Genomic DNA, 20,933 nt, shown 5'->3' with positions numbered 1-20,933 from the left:
ACGCAGCGGGAGGGGTAAGAGCACCGCCCTCACGCCACCCCCCGCCAGTTCTGTGCACATCCCTGCTGGGCAGGCCTGTTGGGCTTGGTGATCTGGCCAAGGAAGCAGATAAACCTCGGGCAGTTCTCCTTCTCCACTCCAAGGCATTACATAGGAAGCTGCCTTCTACGGAGTCAGAACCTTGGTCCAACTAGCTCAATAATGTCTACACTGACCAGCAGAGGTGCTCCAAGATTTCAGGCAGGAATATTTCCCAGCCCTATTTTTTGGTTTGTTACTTTTATATCCCGCTCTTCCTTCAAGGAGCCCAGAGCAGTGTACATGGTTTATCTTTACAAGAACCCTGTGAGGTAGGTTCGGCTGAGAGATAAGTGGCTGGCCCAGAGTCACCTAGTGAGCTTCATGGCTGAATGGGGATTTGAGCTCAGGTCTTCCCAGTTCCAGTCCACCACTCTAACCACTGTGCTATGCTGCCTCTCTACCTGAAGATGCTGCCAGGGATTGAGCCTGGGACCTTCTGCATGCAAAGCAGGTTCCCTACCACTGACCTACGGCCCTATCCAGCCTAGCATTAGTCCCCCTTGCTTAGCAGATCAAGAGTCAGACAGGATAGGTACCCCTGCAGCTTTGCTTAAGGCTTTAGCAGCATATTGTTCCGTTACAGAAAATGCAGCAGTCTCATGATCCCAGAAACAAAGGGAGGATTCATGTTGGCAGGTCACTTCAGGTCGCACTGAAGGGGCGGTGGGAGAGACACAAGATCTCAGAGCTTCTGCTAACAAGGGAGTTCAGTGTGAGCTGAAGTCGCGGCTAATTGGGTGGAACGTGAGCGAATTCCCATGGCAGAGTTTGTGTGGCTGCCCTGGTCTGGATGAGAGTTGGGTAGAGCAAGTGGGCTCTAGTTCAGAGAGCTCTGCTCTCTTAAGGTCTAGAAACTTGCCCTTTTGTTCTAACAAGAGCTGAGACTGTTCAGAACAGTGGGTTCTGCAGCAATGGAAATGACCCTCTTATGCTGGTATGACTAACTCTACGATTCTGAAAGCTGAGTGGCTGGCGTTAGTGAAGCTCTGTGTTGTTCTCGTCCTTTCAAGTAGTATCTGAAGAAGGGCCCAATGGCTGGCATAGATTTTGGTGGTGGTGGGTCCAAATTCTTTGTCCTCATGGATCTAGAGAGAGCTGGGGCAGGTTCAAAAGCCCAGGGGTTGGCGCTTGGGGCCTAGTGTAACAACCTGAGTTTCAGTTGTAGCCTCTACTTCCGTTCTCTGCCCAGACGCTCCTTCCGTCTCTTGCTCTTGCTCTTTCTCTCACTCTCACACTGTGTGTTCCATTAAGATGCAAAAAAGTTGTACAAGAACTCGGATATCTGGTTCTGAACAAAAGGGGCAGTCAGCAGCTAGATTGGCTAAGGGAAGACAGACTTTCCTTGCTGCAGGATTTTTTAAATGTGGGGAGTAGAAAAAGCCCGAGGCTTTCAGCAGTTGGGAGTAGAACATTGCACCTGAATTCCAGGGAGCCAGGCATCTCGAGGGCAAGAGAGACAGGGTGCTCGTCAACCATGACGGGGGCCCTGTCATTACACAGTAACCAAAAGGGCAGGATTTGGTCAGGAGCAGTGCCTGGATGGGGCTGCTGGCGACTTCTGCTCTACTGGAAGGGTCGTGTGACGAACACAAAGTAACAGCAGGGAGCAGACTAGCTTCAGGCTGGTCATCTGTCCATGTTGGCTGGTCAGTCCTGGGTTTGAAGTGCGGACTCCCCTCCCAAAGATGCAGCCCTCCGTCCAGTGGAGCAAGGTCCGTTTCAGTCTGTGGGCCTTGGACAGCAGCCGCTTGTTCCATGGAAGTGGCAAATGATTCTCGGAGGCTTTCCTCGGGGTCTGAAGCAGTTGTGTCGGGAGGATGAAGGTGCTCTAGTGGGCCGGAGTGACCTGACCTAGATGGACCACTGGTCTGACTCGGCAGTCTTCCGGGTCCGGTACTCTACCTACTACCACTGGAGATTCTCAGACTTGGGTCCCCAGCAGTGTTCTCTCTAAGGTGTGCATGCGCACACAAGGCTTTTTTGGACGTCCACTAAGTTAATTTTGGATCCCACTCCAGGATGAATGAGGAAGGCCCCACTCCGAATGCATCTGTGCGCACCCATTGCCTTGGTGCAGCTGCCTGGAACAAAACCAATTTCACACATAAATGGAGGGGGGCGGGACTAGAGGGGTCATTGGTCCCCAGATGTAGGGCTTCCACTCTCATTATCCCAGTCTGGGAAGCCCTTTGCTATATGCAGCCTGGCCTCCCCCACCTTCAGAACTGTCATGGCAGTGAGATGACCAGGGACGGTCTCTAATTCATCTGCTTCTGTCTACCCGCAGCGTCACTGCAACGGCTTCCAGTGTTGGGGCCGCCGGGATTCCCGCAGGCGGCGTCCTCACCCTCGCCATCATCTTGGAGGCGGTTGGGCTGCCCACCAATGACATCTCCCTCATTCTGGCAGTGGATTGGCTGGTGTAAGTAGGGCGTGTCGGGGTGAGCAAAGCTGGAGGGGGAAGCATGGACTGGTTAGGAGAAACAGGTTATCTTTCTCTGGGACCATAGGGGTGAGAGGCCAGCTGGACTAAAACGCTCCCACCAGCTCCCAGGTTTGCCTGTATTTATCCAAGTGGCAATATGCAGGGTAAATGACCCAAGCAAGTGAGCCAAGCAGTATGCTATGGGGGAAGGCAGAAACCGGGGGGTTTTGCGGGGACGGCTGCTTTCTGACCCTCTGGTAAGGTAGCCAGCTGTGCCCTCTGTAAATCCATTCACCAAGTCCTCCAAACAGTGGGCGAGAAGGCTCCAGTATTGTCAACTTGCAGAGTTCACGATGAATACAATGAATATTTATATACCGCTTCCAACCAAAGTTCCCAAAGCAGTTTACATAGATATAAATAAATACATAAAATGGCTCCCTGTCCCCAAAGGGCTCACAATCTAAAAAGAAACATGACAGACACCAGCAACAGCCACTGGAGAGATGCTGTGCTGGGGATGGATAGGGCCAGTTGCTCTCCCCCTGCTCAATAAAGAGCATCACCACTCTGAAAAGGTGCCTCTTTTGTTCAGTTAGCAGTTGCTGCTAGGAAGTAATCGGGCAAGATTCTTCCCTGATTCTGCTACCCAAGATCCCTTGTATAGCTGGGGACTGAACCTGGGGCCATCTGCATGCAAAGCTGGTGCTCTGTCAGAGTGGGTTTCTTCTTCCAATCAAGAACCAGATCAGGGAGGCCTCTCCTTCCAGCTGCCCTTGGAATGCACCATGCCTGTTGGGCAGACAGTGGCGTGCACATCACAGATGAGACGTATCTGTCCAACAGGCTTGTCCAGTGTTGCTGGGTGGGTGTAGTGAGGCCATAGCGGGTCCCCAGGGGCATGGAGGGAGAGGACGGGCTCGCTGGGGTTCCACTTGGAGTGCGGCTTTTCTCTTGCCACTAGATTCAGCCTGCTTAGAGCACCCAAGCGAAACAGGAAGGCTTCACTTCAGGGCTGTCGCCAATGACCAGTGTTTTCTAAACCTGGCCGTGTTCTCGGCCCGCCCTAACCGTCGTCCCCTTCTCTTGCATCAGGGACCGAACTTGCACCGTCCTGAACGTGGAGGGGGATGCCTTTGGCGCAGGCCTCCTTCAGGTATACTCCGAAAAGACGATGGGCAAAGCAGAAGCGGAAGAGCTGATGGAGATCAAGACGGACGGGCTGGAAGCTGGCAAGGGAGCAGCTGCAGAGGAGGGGTCCCCGCTGATCAAGAGAGACGGTCCTGGCCTCTTGGAAGGCCTCAGTCCTTGCGAAAAAGAATCTGTGATGTAAAGCCTGGACTGGGAGACGGACTCCAGTGGCTTGTGTTTAATTCTAGGACTCAAATCTGCCCCAGCCTTTGAAGACTTGACTTTCCGAAGAAACTGTTGGTAACAGGGGCTCCTTCCTATTCTCGTCGAACACACCCTCTTCCACCTCCTTGCGTCCAATCACTTGCGGTGTCAACACTTGAAACCTCTTTTCTCTTTGAAGGGTGGATGTCGGTGCTCAGTCCTGCCTTGAAATTCCTTTGCCTCCCCCCCACCCTGCCCCCCGGAAATGTTAGCCTCGAGTTGATGGTTGGGCAGTGACTGATTTTATGTAGAGGTAGGAGGGGAAATGCACTCTGTATGTCCTTAGAGGCACTCTGCTTCACACGTTCCAGACTTGAACCCTAGCGTTTACATTCTGAATCCACCAGCAGCAGCCTCCACAGAGGTCTCTTGATCACTCCTTTTCCTCCTCTGGACCTCCAGCTGCCCTGCTGCTTTTTAATTATATTTTAAATACATCTGTTTTTGGACCAAATGACTGAAAGAGGAGCCTTTCTAGGTTTTTGTGTCTAGTGTGTCCTGTCTGTTTCCTGCCCATCCCCATTTCCACTCCAGTTAGCCAGTTTGCCAGCATGGTGGGGTGAGATGGTTCATGGGGACACACCTTAAAGCCACTCTAGATTTCTCCCCCCCCCGGCCCCGTCCCACTTGACAGGCAGTGAACGCCTCTCGCCAAAGCAAGAACTTAAGAGACCCTGTTTCCTTCTGCAGGTTCTTGCTTTGTCTCCTGTCTCCCCTCTGGATCTACTCCCTGTTGGGAACTGCTTGGAACTCCTTGCCACTGCTGAACCTCTGTGACTGCTGGCACAGCAGCCCAGACTCCTGTCCCATTGCTGCGTCTCTTTAAAACAGTTGCCCCCTCCCACCCAGCCCTACAGCAGGAGTTCCCAAAGGCCATTGTGGGGGAGGAGGAGGAGTTGCAAATACGCCAGATATTTATATACTGCTTTAAAAACAAAATTTCCCAGAGCTGTTTACATAGATATAAGCAATCAATCAATCAAACAAATAAATAAAACAGCTCCCTGACCCCAAAGGGCTCACTATCTTAAAAAAAGAAACCTAAGAGACACCAGCTACAGCCACTGGAAGGATGCTGTGCTGGGGGTGGGTGGGTGGGAGTCGTAGTAGTCTAGCGCCTGGACAGCCACGCTGGGTCAGGAGCCCTGCAGTTGGGATATTGTGGCTGTGTGATACAGCGATGCTTGGGAGTCTTCAAGTATGGCTGCAGCTTAACTTCTTTCTGGTCCTGGAAGGGTCTGGCTGGCCTGTTCTCCACACTGGATTTAAGGGTGGGGGTGGAAGACATGAGAGGCATTTTTCTGAGAGCTGGAGGCCCCTGTGTGGGATGCTGGATCAACTCCCAGGCTCTGCTTCCTTAGAGTTCTTCCCCACCTCCCACCCCCTACCCGGGGTATTTGAGTCTTGTGCTGAGAAGATGCTCACCAACAGGCAGGCCTAGGCCAGCCGGAGACCCCTGGACCAAATGCCCAGCACTGGGGGCCTGCTCGGAGTCGGCCTGCACTCCTCTGCTCTCTGGAAATGCACATCAAAGAGGAGCAGGGCAGGTACCCCTGCTCACTGAGCAAAGATGTGCCTTTTAAAAGTGGTGGTTCTCTTCAGCGTAGCAGGGGGAGAGCAACTGGCCTTCTCCAACCCCAGCGCAGCATCCCTCCAGTGGCTGTTGCTGGTATCTGCCTTATGTTTCATTTTAGACTGTGAGCCCTTTGGGGACAGGGAGTCATCTTATTTATGTATTCTTCTATGTAAACTGCTTTGGGAACTCTGAAGAGCAGAATATAAATATCTGCAGTAGTAGGAAGCTGCCTTATACAGAGTCAGACCATTGGTCCATCTAGTTCAGTATTGTTTGCACAGACTGGCCGCAGCTTCTCCCGGGTTGCAGGCAGGAGTCTCCTTCTCAGCCCTCTCTTGGAGATGCTGCCAGAGAGGGGACTGGGAACCTTCTGCTCTTCCCAGAGTGGCTCCATCCACGAGGGGAATCTCTTCCAGTGCTCACCCATGTAGTCTCCCATTCAAATGCAAACGAGGGTAGACCCTGTTTGGCAAAGGGGGCAAATCATGCTGGCTACCACAAGACCAGCTCTTCTCCCGTGACATGAAGAAATGACAGCAGAGGGCCAGTCAGGCATGGAAGTAAAAGAGGGAGCTTTCTGAGATGGGGGGGTGAGAGCTATTCTTGCCACCCTACTGGCTCCTTGCAGTGAACCCTCAGTATATCTTCATTTTTCCCCCATGATGGTTGCAGAAGGGAGAGTTCTGCCACTCAGACAACCCTCTTAGCTGCCAAGAATCCCAAAATGTCATTGCTGCAAAAGTCGTAATTCCGCACTGTGAAAAGCTGGATTTGGATCAAAATTAAATGGGCATGTGTTTAGTTATTAGACATAACAGTTATGCAATGGTGAGCCATACTGGAGAGAGGTATGCAGAAGATGCAATTATAGCCCCTACCATTTATATTTCATTCCATCGCCTGGATCTGGAGATGGCCTGTAGAACCATGAGGACTAGTAACTTCCCACTGCTTAGAAAATGAAAGCTTTCCAAGTACTGGATGCCAAGCTCTGCTTGTGCAGTAGGAATGCCTACATGCAATGTACACACAGCCTTGGTTGTCTGAATGTGTGGAAGACTCCACAGTGGAGGTGTCTGGTTTCCCCACTCCTTGGCAACAGGTGGGGTGCCTCTTGCTTCTGCCAAAGAACAGTTTTTAATGTTCTCCGTTACAGTGTGCAGAGCTGTTGGCAGGAGGGCGGATGGAGATATAGATATCAGTTTAGCATTTTGAAATGGGCTTGTGCCAAAGGGTTTCCCTGACGACCCATTGCCAAGGCAACCCAGTGCTGACGTCTGTCGGCATAGGAGCTCCAGGTGAGGGAAGAAACAGCTGCCGCTGTGGTGACGGTGCCTCCAGAGGGATGATGCGTTTGGGGCACGGCCGGCCGGCCGGGCATAAAGCCTCAAGCATGCCGCTTCCAGGTTTGGGGTCAAGCAAGCCTCTGAGGTGACTTGTAGAGCAGAAGGGGTGGAGAACTGGAGGCTCCTACCAGGGTGTGCGTGTGTGTGCGCACGCACGGCAAGCAGAAGGTGGCACTGACTGAACCCAGGACTGCCCTTCCTGAAAATCTTGACTCTTCATAAACAGACAAAGCTGCTGGTCCTCATGGCTGCAGAGATATACTCGAAAAGATAAGCAATGGCTGGTGGAACCTTGCAACTCCTAGAGGGTGGTCAAGTCAGATGCTCAGTCGTCAGGGATGGGGTTCCAGAGTGCTCATCCCTCCCATGCTTAGCAAAGCGGGGTGAATGATGCTGAATCATAAACATGGCAGGGGGGAATTCTGCAGAACAAGGTAAATCGTGCCCGTTTGCTCGATCTGCATAATAAAGACAGGATGCTGCTTTTCTTGTAGAATTTTAAGAGCCTGGTTGCAGATGTCCTCGGTGTCCCTGGTGTGTTACAGTGTGGGTTACGCCTATCCCTGGTTTTGTTGCTCTTGTGAGGCCAACTTCTGTACCACACAGAGCTCCTTGGCTCCTTCTTTGCTTAGCTTTCTCCGTCTCCATCCCTTTCCTTCACCTCGCCCCCATACTCCAGTTTTGGCAAAACCTTTAGGGGACTAGCTATTAGTAGAGGGCTCCCCAGATGTTGTTAGACTACCACTCCCATCATCCCCTGCCACTGTGGCTGACGGGAGCTGTAGTCCAACATCATCTGGGGACCCCACGTTGGGAACCCCTGTACGAGAATAAACCCACCCACCCGTGTGCGTGAGTGAGTGCCAAGTTGCTGCTGGCCGCAGGAGATGACAATTCTGGAAGGTCAGCATTATTGGAGAGCCAGGTCTGGGGGAGTGGCTCTGAATCGGAAGCTGCAGGGAGAAGGTGGCATTTTAAGACTTAAAAAGCTCCAGTTCAGTTAGTTCAAATTGCTGACTACCTCCTCTTGATAAAAGCACACATGGGCAGTTTTGCCTGAATACTATTTAGTACCTCTAGACAGTTCTGAATTGCACTCAAGCCATAAAGGGGTAGATGGGGTGGTGGCAGAAGTGGAGGAGACTGCCGCCCTCTTCCCATTCTCTGAGCCCCCCATGCGCTCGTGTGAGAGTGTGCACAGCAGCCGAGTCCTTCAGTGATCTTGCCCCCAGAATTGGAAAGAGAGTGGGTGGTGGGGCCGTTGAGTTCGACCTCTTGCCCAGAGAGGATGTTCTACTTGCTCTTGGGACTCTTGCCTAGTCCCCAAAACAGGAAATTCCACCACTTCCCTACATGCCTCCCGGCACTAGGACGTTTCCTGCTCATGCTTGTATTGCAGGCCCCCTTGTTCCCCTCCCCCAGCCCACTGCCTTGGGGCACTGAAAGCTACCGGCACAGTCTCTGGATGAGGGTCTGGCCCTCCTGGAGTGCCCGCAGTGTTTTGCCTCGGAGCAGGACAGCAAGCACCCTGCAGAACACACCGACACAGGTGCTGGGTTCACCGGAGGTGGGGCGGTCGCATCCCCAGTTCTTCAATCCAGCCATGCTCATGTGTCTTCCTGCATAATTCTATGCTGTCAAAAGCCACTTGCTGATTTCTGCAGAGCCAGCTGCTGTCAAAGGCACATGTGTGGCCCGAGCTGTTTTCTTTCTGGTCAGTTGGCAACTCAGGGCCAGACGTGGGGGCAAAGAAGGCGGGATGCACGCGCAGTCTTCATTCTCTCTACAGGCAAATGGTTGCATCAGGGAAGTGTCTTAATTGCCAACGTATGCTGCTGCTGATAATAAAAATAGTATGTTCTCTTTGCCAGTAATGTTGCCTAATTATTTCTATGCCATGTCACTGCAAAAAAAGGTTCTTGTATAACTTTCCTTTGCAATACCCTGGTAGGTTCTTAATGCACCCATTATACAGACCAGGCCTGCACAACATCAGGCCAGGGGGCTAGATCTGGCTCGTGGGACTTTTGTATTTTGCTGGCTCCTAGGCAGGAATATCCTGCAACCATAGCAGGTGCCATGAAAAGCTCTGAGCTTGTTCCACAGAGAAGCGGCCTGGCTCAATGTAGTTGGCCTCTTGAGGAGAGCAGGGCTTGTGGTAGCAAGCATGACTGGTCCTCTTTGCTAAGCAGGGTCCAGCCTGGTTTGCATTTGAATGGGAGACTCCATGTGTGAGCATTGCAAGATGTTCCCCTTAGGGGATGGGGCTGCTCTAGTTCCCCTCCTGGCATCTCCAAGATAGGGCTGAGAGAGAGACTCCTGCCGGTAACTTGAACACTATTTCAGTCCGTTCCCTCTTTGGAAACTGCCTTACAGTGCCATCCGATGTGTCTTTACGTGGAAATATATCCCATGATGTAGCCAGTAAGGCTTTCTCCCAGGAAAGCATGCTTAGGGTTGCAGCCTGAAGGATCAGCAATTTAGAGACGGGAGACAACTTGGCATTTGTCTGGGGCTGGCATAAGCACCGTGCATGTCCCACTGACTAAGAGGGACAGAGTCTATTTTCTGGCCACTGTCCTTGGTTAAAGTTGTCAATCCCTTTGAAAGGGATTGTTGGGGTGTGTCAGAGATCCACAAGTACATAATAATTGCTTTCACCAATTAATTTTAGTTAGTTCATTAACTGCATTTACTAGTTAGTTTTTGAAGTTCGTTCTTAGCTCAGGCACACACCATGTCATCGTGGTTGGTTCCATCTGAGTCGGGCAGGCCTGCTAGAGAGAGGATGAGCAGCCACTGCCCCCACCCACCCCCGGCCAGAGCTGCAAGTCACACTCAGCTCTTGAGCAACCTGGCTCTCGTGGTAGCTGTGTAGTCAATGACTCCTCCGATCCCTGTCCTTTGCCATGTGAGCTCCTCCTGCTCTTGGGCATTCTGTAGCTTTTCATGGACTGGGGAAGAAAAAACAACCACCCTATTTCCTGTGTTTAGAAATCCAAAATCTGGTATGGAGAACTGAAAGCAGCCGGAAGATCTCCCAAGTGGCCAGGCTCTCTGCTTGGCATCGGGGCCTGCATGCAAGAACCACACCAAGCCAAGGGCGGCTGCTTTCTCTGCCTGGCTTGCTTTAGGGCCAAGGTGAGCTCAGGGCAGCTTGTGTGTCTTGGCCTCTTTCAACACCTCTTTACAACTCTGCCCAAATTGCAACAGGCTGGAGTACCTGCCTGTTCTGTTTGTTTTGGCAGTTATTCAAAGAACCCACAAAAGAGCAAGCTTAAGGGGTGGGAGGGGCAGAGAGTTTCCCTGGGCACCGCCTCTTCCCATCTCTGTAGTGCCTGGTGCAGGAGAGCCCTTGCAAGCTTGGCCCTGCAATGTGTGAGCTGCCAGGGAGCAGAAGGGCTGGAAGTCTGCCCCCTTTTTAACAAGGGCACTTCCATCGTTGCACTCTGTAAACTGAGAGCCGGCAGATCTGTGGTGCTTTGTTTACCAGAAGAGGTTAACCACCTTTCTTGTGTTCAAGACGATGCACAACCAAGAAGGCATCTGCAATTCAGCTCTGCCTGCAGAAGGCGCTTGCTTCGTTCGAAGCCCAGCTTTGGTGCATCAGATCAAGTGGAACTAGAAGAGCATCTTGCTTCTCACGGAAGCTGAGCAGTCACCTTCAGGAAGCCCACAAGCAGGGCAGGGACTGGCTGTTCTGCTGTGAGCACCTGTGGCACAGTTCTGTGGAAAGCTGGCATCAGGATTGATAGAGTGAACCGCGCTGGGGGTGGGGAGACTATTGCAGTGGATTGCACTATTTTTCAAGTGGAGGCCACTTTGGCAAAATGCCTTTCGTGTGAGAGCCATTCCCACTGTGCTGACCTCTGCACAGTACTGCACTTTTCCTCAGTGCTGGGAGGGCCCTTTAAGAGAGACAGAGGAGCCCTCTCTTAAGAGCTCCATGGGGAAAGCACTTTCCCTCTGTACAGTTCTGTTCACCGTATCTCAAGAAGGGCATTGTAGATACTGTTCACCGTATCTCAAGAAGGGAAAGGTGCAGGAGAGGGCAACCAAGATGATCAGGGGCCGGGAGCACCTTCCCTGTGAGGCTAGGCTACAGCATCTGGGGCTCTTTACTTTGGAAAAGAGGCAACTTAAGGGGAGACAAGATAGAGCTATATGACATTATGCATGGAGCAGAGAGAGTGGACAGAGAATTTTTTTTCTCCCTCTCACAAGACTACAACCAGGGGTCATCTCATTAAACTGAGTGCTGGGAAAATTAGGAATGACAAAAGGAAAGACTTTCCCACACAGTGCATAATTAATCTCTGGAATTTTCTGCCACGGGATGTGGTGATGGCCACTAGCTTGGATGGCTTCCTAAGGGGCGTGGACAAATTCATGGAGGACAGGTCTATCAATGGCTACTAGTCTGGTGGCTATAGGCCACCTCCAGTCTCAGAGGCACGATGCCTCTCAATGCCAGTTGCAGAGGAACAGCAGTAGGAGAGAGGGCACGCCTTCATCTCTTGCCTGTGGGCTTCTTGGAGGCATCTGGTGGGCCACTGTGAGAGACAGGATGTGGGACTAGATAGGCTTTGGGCCTGATCCAGCCGGGCTGCTCTTATGTTTCCTTTAAAGGAGCCCCTGGCACTGAGCAAAGTGCCAGTGGCAATGACTGCCAGCGGGAACAGTTGCTTCTGCAAAGTGCCAGGGGGATTGTGCAGAGTATTCAGCTGTGGTCGACGCTTCTCACAGGCCCAATGAACAACTGGCCAACAGGCCACACTGAGGGTCAGTGGGGGCCACCACTGGCCCCTTGGGCCTTACAGTGAAGGACACTGGCCTGCCTTCCTCTCCTGCTTGTGGGCTTCCAAGCAGAGTCCAGTTGGCCACTGTGGGAAGCAGAGCCCTCGGGAGGATGGACTTCTGGTCCGATTCGGCAGAACTCTCCTTGCGGCCGAGACTGAGGCTCCAAAAAGTCCTGAGTCCAGCGCTTCGCACCACAGAAATAAACCCTGCTCAGGTTTTAGCAAGAGCTCCTTGCTAAAAGTGTTGGGCACAGTGTTGGGCACTGTGACTGCCAAAGAGGAAAGGGGTCCCCGTGTCTGTCGCTTCAGCATTTCAGTTTGTGCATCTTCTTCTGTAAGGATACGTCCTGCGGACAACTGTGCTGCCCTCTTCTGCCAAGAAGTGGGTACTACATGGCAAAGAACTGGGCAATAAGAAGGGAAAGAGAGGTTGCGTTTCTGCTGCCTTCTGTCACCCTGAGCTGCAGCATTTTCCACTGGCTTGTTTGTCTTCCTAGAAGCAAAAGACCCGGCTTCTCTCCATCCTGCATGTACACAAAACTGCAGGTGTGATGAAGTCTGAAGAAAGTGACACTTCAAACTTGTTTCTTGCTAAGGGCCAGCGGGTCATCTTAAGTGGCACAGCGGGGAAATGCTTGACGAACAAGCAGAAGGTTGCTGGTTCAAATCCCTGCTGCTATGTTTCCCAGACTATGGGAAACACCTATATCGGGCAGCAGCGATATAGGAAGATGCTGAAAGGCATCATCCCATACTGTGCAGGAGGAGGCAATGGTCAACCCCTCCTGTATTCTACCAAAGACAACCACAGGGCTCTGTGGGCGCCAGGAGTCGAAATCAACTTGACGGCACACATTACTTTTACCTAAGAGCCAGCGGAGAACTGGAAGGAACTTTCCCCCTAGGCCATGGATTCTTAAACAGGGGTCGCCATGGAGCAGGAGGACTCTCCCCCCCCTGCCCCGCTGCACATCCCATGAGCGTGGCAGCCGCTCTCATTAAAGCCGCTGTCATGCTCAGCGAGGCCACTCCGCCCCCCCCCCCCGGCTCACTGTTGGAAATGGCAGTGGGCTGGAGGGAAGCCGGCAGTGGCGGCTGTCCAGACGATCACTGGATTCTGCGTAGACCAGACTGGGCTGCCCTAGCCTGTGCGCATGAACAGCCTCCGAGCCTTGGAATCAGGTCAATATATGGTATATTTGGTATGCATGCTGCCTTGGGTGGTTTTACAAGGAAGACAGGATGTCCATGCATGAACGGCAATGCCCAGGGTTTCCCAGGGAGAAAGGACGATTGTCCCTATCTACCCACAATGCACTGCAAATCCACAACGACTCTACCTACAATGCAATGTTGTAATGTAACATATCAATTCCTTAAGAAAGACAGAGAAGGAGGAAAATTGGAGAGACCTAGGATGGACACACACACACACACACACACACACACAAATTAACACTTGGTTCAGTGTTGCAGATCGGGGTTAAATTGTGGTTCAACAGCATCTGGGGACCTGAGATTGGGGACCTTTGCTCTGAGAAGTATTCATTCAGGGGACACTCAGGAAACTGTTCCTGCTTCTGAGCTCAAAGCCGGGCATCTGCAATGAACCTTCCCCTCCAGGGAATGGGGAGGTGCGGAACATCAAGCTGCACACGTGATCTATTGTCAACTTCCCTCCCCCACCCCCTTTGATTGTTCTAAAACAGCTTCGTTTGTGTGACTGGGAACATAAAACCGATCCTTGCTTCAGTGATAGGGCTGTGCCTGCATGATGCATCCGTGGCTATAAAGAAGCCGCTTGTGCTGAGGGTGAAGCAGCCAGGTGACCATGTCTGCACAGGTCAGCACACAACCAGGAAGGGGCAAAGGGAGGCTGAGGGAGAAGCCAGGCACCGTTGCTCCTGCCACGTGCACGGCATGACTCGGGATGGTCCAGCAACTGCTCCGATTATGATGTGAGGAGCAGGGACCAGCGAGGACTGAAGTCACCCATGTAGGGGAGCCATGAGGGATGGATGCCCAGTGAAGGCACACATCGGACACCCCCAGCACCCCTGTACAGACACATCTGCTAGACCAGAATCCAAGATAACCCGTTCAAGCTCTTTTCACCATTTCTTCCTCTCTTTAACTCTTCCAAAGTCTCTGACATTTTCTTTGGCAATAATAATTAAAAAATAAAATAAAAATCCCAGCACTCACTCAATCACCTGAGAGGGTTAATTTTCAACTCCGATATTATAATCCATTCACTGGCTCTTTTATTAAAAAACAAACATGAGGAGAAGCCTTGCCAAATGAAAGGTTAGTGTCACAAGGTTTGGGTACCTTAAAAAAAAAAATCTTTAACTGTAATTTCTTTAAAACACACCAGCAGTTTTAGGACAGGCCTCATCAAACACACCCTGCAAGCATCATCTTTGTGACACGCCAGTCATAATGAGTGAATAACTTCCAGTGAGGTGAAGCGAGGTGATAGTGCAAAACGGCTGTGACATGAACCTAATTTGTAAGGAAGTAATTCTGCCTCCCACTTCTCCACAAATTCACATTTGCAGAAGCACAGGGGTTCTCAGATTGGTCTGGACTACAGCTCCCATCATCCCCAGTTGCTGTGGCCTACAACTCCCATCATCCAACAACCTGTGGAGAACCCACTATGAGAACCTCAGCAGTTGTCGAAACCAGCCTGGCCGAGGAGGGCCAGTCGCCAAGCTCCAGTTCATTTAAGCCATCCAGGCATCTCTGTTCTGCTTGCTCAGCTGGTGTCTGAAAGGGCTATATACACAATCAGCCCACTCACGTGATCGAAAGCTGTGTAGAAGGAGCGTCCGGCCAGGATCCCAGACTCATGCATGCTCCTGAGAACCAGTTGTGTGTTGGCAAAAGTTGAGGCAGAAGGGTGGGAAACTGGTCGTGTGTAAGATGGCTCAGGACACGCTTTTCCTCCACCTGAGATACCATGCTGGGTCAACTGTGTGAGTCGGCTGCTCTGCCCCTACCCATATCATGGCTAGCTTACAATCACCTCCCATCCCTCCTGCCTTGAGGCCGGTTCTCAGGAGTGTGCATGGCTCTGAGATCCTGACCAGATGCTCTTCCTAGCTCCTACCCAGCCGCTGGTTGTGTGAACGGGCTTAATATTCATCTCAATAAGTGTATTCTTTACCCTTTCTGAGTTAAGCCCCTGACAGCCACTTCTGCCTACCTTCTGCTTGAGATTCCTGGAGGCATCTGATTGGCTTCTGGACTAGATGCACCTTTGGGTCTGGTTCAGCAGAGCTTGCCTTCCTGTTCTCGGTATTGACTTTTGAACGCCCCTTGGGGAACTAGTTCTCAACCCTTGTCTAATCTGCTCTTTACTCAAGGTTTCTCTTTCTGGAGAGTTCTGAGGAAGCAGCTGGGTCAGTGTGAATCCTGAGGAGGTTGCACCTTTTGGCCACAAAATAACTGAGGAATGGGAACAGTCCAAAGTTTGAATCTTTTCCCCAGATTATTTTTGTGGAAGCAGCTGCTGTCATGAAGATCTTAGCTCTGAGATAAGGAAGAGTCTCTCCCTTTTTAAGGCCCCGGGTCTCACAAACTCACATTCCATTTCCTTTCTCCATTCTCTTCAGTGCTGGGTTTGGGTATTCTGGGTTTTCGATCACCCCTTCTCCAAACTTCAGCTCCAGGAAGCTCCGATAATTGTTGGGAGCCAAAGCCAGGAAGCCGGCAAACTGGATGGGAACCAAGGGCTTCAGAAAGTGCTCGGGGAACTCGACGTCCTGCCGGTGGTCCATCCACGTGTCCTTGGTCATGAAGCCGTTCTTGGGGTAGAAAGGCCACAGGTCCACGTGCAAGTGGTTGTGCTCGCTGTACTGCACTCGATAGAAGTCCCCCTCAATGGCCTTCTCCCAGACAAAGCCCCTCTCGTCCACAATGGAGCCAGACTCAGCACTCCTGAGCAGCTCACAGTTAGGGATGTCCTCCAGGTAGATGCCCAGGTCAACGTCGTAGTCCCATGGGATGATGTCTTGGTGACGGGCCGCCCCGAGGAGTGTCCCCCCCTCCAGCCAGTACCGCACCCCAGACATCTCCAAGATGTTGATGACGTATTTGGCCGTTTCCCTCAATGCTTTGAGGCAACAAGGCGGGGTCCAGCGGTTCTGATAGAGGTATTCTGGGGTGTCGTCATGGATGGTGCCGAAGCACCGCTGAGTCTCCTTGCTGCACCCAAACCACTGCTCCTTCCCATCCTCCAGCAACACTCGCTTGATGCCGAAATCCCGGAAGAGCTGCAGCCGGCTGGCCTTGGCGAGGTTGTCAGCCTTCCACTGGTTGTGGGAGGAGGTGAGCAAAGGCTGGTGAACCGCAGAGAAGGAAATGTCAAGGATGCGGACCGTCCATCCCCGCAGTGAGGTCTGGATGAAGAGAGAGGTCATCAAGGGCTTGGCCAAGGGCACCGAGAGGTTGAAGAGGTCCTTGGTGCGGAGGAGGAGAACGGCCTCCCCCTTCAGGGCCGTGCACAATTTGGAGGACGGAGCAGCTGGTGTGTACTCAGCAGTCCATCTTTTAAGGCTAACCTTGAGGTTCAGGCACTGGAGGGGCATCAGTGAGCGGACAGGGGCTGCAACCATCTCCACCTTCCCTTGGCTGGCCTTGAACTCCTCCAGCATTCTCTCCAGCTGGGACGTGGGGTCCGCCTTCACCCCGTCAGGCACCAGCGCCACGTATGCCGTCCTCACATAGGTCTCTGGCCTGGACGTGTGGGCAGGCTGATCTGGGGCTGGCTTGAGAATGACCACTTGGACGCTGGGCATGCTGGGAAGACCCATGGGGGGGTACGGCAAGCGGTCTGCCACCACCACCGCAGGCAGCTCCGGTTTCTGTTTCACAAAAGACCGCACCACGTCAGGAACGTAGTTTTCAAAGTCTTGAAACTCCCTGATGAGGATGGTCACGCCGGGCTTCAAGGGACCAAGCTGCTGGTGGGTGCTGGGCGGCATGTGCTCCCTGTGGCGATGCAAGACGCGTTGCTGGAGCCTTGAGATGTAGTAAAGGATGAGCAGGTTAATGGTGATGGCAACAGCGAGAATCCCCTGGCAGAAGGTGATGCGCATCTTGGGAGCTGAGGGCGGATGGGGCAGGGCTCCAGTCTCTGGCCCAGGGTGAGTCCTGCACTTCCAGACGTGTCCATCCAAATCTAGTTTGCCTGGTAACCACGGAGAAGAAACCATGGAAAGAAAGTGGCTTTGAGGCTCAGCTCTGCAGGAGACCTGATCTGGTGCCCAGAGCCAATGTTTCCTCTAACAGGGATTCCCAAATGTTGTTGACTACCACTCCCAGAATTCCCAGCTTCAATGGCTTGTGCTTGGGAATTCTGGGAGTTGCAGTCAACAACATCTGGGAATCCCTGTTAGAGGGGACACTGCGCCAGAGCTATAGTTTTTCCCCCTGAACCAGGATCTGAAATATAACTAACTAACTAAATATACATACATACATACATACATACACTGAATTAAACTGAAAGCACATTATATTATTATTATTATTTACATTTTATATCCCGCTCTTCCTCCAAGGAGCCCAGAGCAGTGTACTACATACTTAAGTTTCTCCTCACAACAACCCTGTGAAGTAGGCTAGGCTGAGAGAGAAGTGACTGGCCCAGAGTCACCCAGCAAGTCTCATGGCTGGATGGGGATTTGAACTCGGGTCTCCCAGGTCCTAGTCCAGCACTCTAACCACTATACCACGCTGGCTTCAGCGTGTCACTCTTACACTCCCAAATTGTTTATTTTTGGAATAAACTATCTGCATTTTGGTATGAGTCACTGGGTGTGCCTTCTGACTGAGAAGCCCAGAAACTGCAGCTACCCATGCAGAAACACGACGGGTGGCCTCCTCCTAGAGCAGGTCATCCTGCTGCACCTCCACATGATTTCATTCTCATGGCATGAGAAGATGCCCCCCCCCAACCCCTCCGCGTAAAGCAGAGGAAGGCAGGGCCGAGACCGGCATGGCGGCTTGACCTCCTGACTGCCCTCCTGCTCCCTGAGGCTCCTTCAGCACCTGAGGCTACAACCAGCAGCGGGGAAGGCAGACAAAAGAGTAGCCCTAATGACCGCAACCCCATAACATACGTTTTTTTTTAAAGCCACTAATCTCTCCAGTGTGGCAGATGGGCCGTGGGGGGCGAGGGCAGGCTGCTCTATTTAATCTTGTTTAGATCAAGCTTGTTCATTTCCCTGGAGGGATCAAGCTTCTGTTTTTAACAATAATCTCTCTGTAGGCTAGCCCCCCAACCCCACCCCGGCAACAGGCTTCCTTTGCAGGCAACTATGAAGGGTGGGCAGAAGGAAGAAAGTCTCACTCCCGCCTGAGCAGAGGTTAGAAGAAAACACAGCTCTCTGGGTTCTCTTGTCCACTATAACAAAGTTAACCAGCACCAAAGTGTCCCTCTGAAAAGAAAAGAAAAGCAGCAGCCCCCAATGTTTTGGCTTGATTTTTCAGCTGAGGGGTTTCAACAGGGTTTGAAGTGGACTGAGCCCTCACCTCGGTGTCCCCAAATGCACCTTTCTGGCCTTTGCTTTTGGCAGTAGCCCTACCTGCTGCAGACAGATGGGCCTGAGGGCTCCAGGGTAGTCAGCAGGGTGCCTTCCTCCTCCCCCATAGGCAGCATTCAGCCAGCTGGAAAACAAAGTCAACATACAGGGAAGCAGAATTCAAGGCCTACCAGCAGCCACTCTCTCTCCTCTGTCTGCCCAAAGCTCTCCTCTCTGGCCCTGTGTCAAGACAGCTTCATTTGTCACCAGCTGCCTGGACAGCTGACCCCCTGGTATCTGTCTGTTTTCTCACCCTTCCCCTGAGGAGGTCTTTGAGCCTACTACAGCGGTTCTTGTGTTTTGGATGATGGGAGTTGTAGTCCAACAACAGCTGGGGGCCCAAGGTTGAGAACCCTTGGCCACTTAGAATATGGGGTGGACCAGCTCACCCTCTGTCTGCCATCCACCCTGTGCATCTGTTGAGGCGATAAGGTAGTTGGAACTGGAGCGCCAGCAGCTCTGTTACAGCCAAGAAGGATGAGGGACTAATAAGCAAAGAGGAAGAGGCAGCAGCCTGAACTCACAGCAGTGTCTTGGAGACCCTGACCCATGGACCCTACATGTTGAGGAAGGAGGCCTTAACAAGAGTGAAGAGTTGCCTGTCATTGACAAATCTCAGGCCCTCCGGCACTTCATCAGTGAAAACAGGGACAGGCCTGGGTAAAGGGGCGTGACCAAGCCCTCTGGGTGGTGCGCCGTGCAATTCTGACGACAAGCATGCCACAAATGGAAAGCAGTCCATAAAGTGCATGCAGAGCACACAATTCTGGACGACCAAAGCAGATGAAGACTCTACAATGCTTCTCCTATGAAAAGAGGGGCATACCTGTAACAATCAATCCTTGTACCAAGGATTACTGACCAAGCCCCTTCCCCATTATGACACATTGCTGAAGGCTGGATCCCACCTGCTCTGTACTATGCTCTGCTTAGCACCTTTCTGTTGTGCACCTTTAAGACAGGCAGGGGCTCTAGAGACAGGATGCATCCACCCACCTGCGTTGGGGTTTTACTTTCTAGAGACTCTGCGGAGGCAGCCGAACCCTGAACAGTAACCACTCTAGCAACTCATGTGAAAGCAGGGTCATCCCCAAGAAGCAGAAATAGAGACCACATGGGGACAGAGATTTACCAGAGACAGATTCCAGGAAATAAGGACTGTCCGTGGTAAACAGAAGCCTAAGAAATCTTGGGTCCCTGAGAGAAGACAAATAAAAACCATATTTGCAGTGTGTTAGACCATGGAATTGGCTCAGCAAACCACTAGAGGCCAGATTCCCTTCAGTCTAAGATAGGCAGCAATCTGCAAGATTAGTGGTATACCACTAGTTCCGGCACTTCCTGCCAGCGGTCCAGGGCTGTCCTTGGAGAGCCCTGGCAGGGTGCGGGGCCCAGAGCAAATCAGTCAGTGTGGTGCCCCCTTCCAGTTAATTCTAATGGGGGTTAAAAGAGCGGGGCCCGGGGCAGTCGCCCTGCTTGCCCTGCCCTAAGGACAGCCCTGCAGCGGTCTGCATGATAAATAGCTGGACAGGCTAGAGATACCTGTTCTGGCATACGGGAGAGCGTACCCACGGCCAAAGGCGCTCTGGTACCCCGATAGCACCACCGACACAGCCAATTACTGCAAGCGTTCAGGGACACGGACGGGATTTTCTGGGCCTTGCACAGAAGAGGTAGGGAGAGCCCAAACTGCAGGGTGCAAATGTGATGGATGCGCCCAGTGCAAATGTATGGCATGTGATTGGCACAGGCAGGCTGCTAGTGGCATCTGTACAGGCAGGCATAGCATGGTAGTGCCCGCACTTGCGGACCAGGTCTTCTATTCTCCCTCTTTGGCCACTGCTTGGTGATGGCACCAAGGATCATAGCTCACTCCACCCGATGCCACCAGTCTTTTGTGAGGCCTCCTGCAATTATGCCTGTATTTACCCCAATAGGAGTGCCAGTGCCTGGGTTTATCACCAGTACTGTGCCAACACCTGATTTATGCCATTATACCCCTCCTCTAATTTATTTAGGTTATTGAAATGGCATATATCCCACTTTTTCATTCACATGACTGGAAGTAGATATGTGTGTATATATATATGTATGTGTGTGTGTGTATATATATATATCTCTCTCTCCAACAAAGAAAAAGAGAATCAGAGTTCCCCTAAAGAATTAATGGATTCGCAGAGGCATCCCACATGTCCATATTTCTAGAATAAGGCTGGCATCCAATAATATTTCAACCCAGTTTGGAATCCCCAGTGCTTTCCAAGGGAGAGGTGCTGGGGCCTTCATGATATGAGAGTGCCCCTGCACATGTGCAGAGTGCCCTTCTAACCTCACTGACTGGCACAGGGTTCCTCAAAATATGAGTCCCCAGATGTTGTTGGACTACAACTCCCATCATCCTCAGCCACAATGGCCTCAGCTGGACTACAGATGCTGTAGTCGGGGAAAACATCTGGGGACCGCTGGTTGGGAACCTCTGCCCTAGATAATGCGGTTGCCATGGCACGTCCGTCTCCCCCCTCCAGGAGGGAAAAGGGATGGGGTGGTTGCTAGGAGACCGCGCCTCCATCCTGCCTGCCCCGGGGGCCCAACTAGGCCCCGTTGCCATGGAGACCTGGCCCCCTCGCTCGAAACGAGGGAGAGGAAGAAGCGGCGCGCCCCGTCGCCATGGCAACCCCTCCCTTCCCTGAGGGGAGGGGGCGCGCGCGAGCGCGGAGA

The 20,933-nt window shown here is 52.2% G+C and overlaps 2 protein-coding genes across 7 annotated transcripts in view; one reads left to right on the top strand and one right to left on the bottom strand.

Moving 5' to 3' along the window:
- SLC1A5 (solute carrier family 1 member 5) overlaps positions 1 to 4,355 on the top strand; it is a 38,852-nt gene extending 34,497 nt beyond the window's left edge. For both annotated transcript variants that reach the window (XM_053267822.1, XM_053267821.1), the window contains exons 7-8: positions 2,369 to 2,503; positions 3,602 to 4,355. In XM_053267822.1, coding sequence (XP_053123797.1) covers positions 2,369 to 2,503; positions 3,602 to 3,839 — 373 coding nt within the window. In that variant the 3' untranslated portion in view covers positions 3,840 to 4,355. The remainder of the gene's footprint in view (positions 1 to 2,368; positions 2,504 to 3,601) is intronic.
- The window catches only part of FKRP (fukutin related protein), a 43,374-nt gene that overhangs the window by 21,675 nt on the left and 766 nt on the right, over positions 1 to 20,933 (bottom strand). For 2 of the 5 annotated variants that reach the window (XR_008310795.1, XR_008310794.1), the window contains exons 2-3: positions 18,219 to 18,300; positions 14,834 to 16,819 (exon numbers count right to left, since the gene is read on the bottom strand). Coding sequence is in view for 3 of the 5 variants with exons in the window: in XM_053267826.1 (XP_053123801.1) it covers positions 15,210 to 16,727 (1,518 nt within the window). In the remaining 2 variants the exon portion in view is untranslated. Of the gene's footprint in view, positions 1 to 13,869; positions 16,820 to 18,218; positions 18,301 to 19,757; position 20,933 lie in introns of those variants that run through there. The other 3 variants (XM_053267824.1, XM_053267823.1, XM_053267826.1) reach the window with 2 other exon arrangements.

The sequence above is a fragment of the Hemicordylus capensis genome, chromosome 7 (assembly GCF_027244095.1).
Source record: "Hemicordylus capensis ecotype Gifberg chromosome 7, rHemCap1.1.pri, whole genome shotgun sequence".
NCBI classification, from domain to species: domain Eukaryota; kingdom Metazoa; phylum Chordata; class Lepidosauria; order Squamata; family Cordylidae; genus Hemicordylus; species Hemicordylus capensis.
The sequence above is the reverse complement of the archived record's forward strand: the minus strand, read 5'-3'. Positions and strand labels throughout refer to the sequence as shown.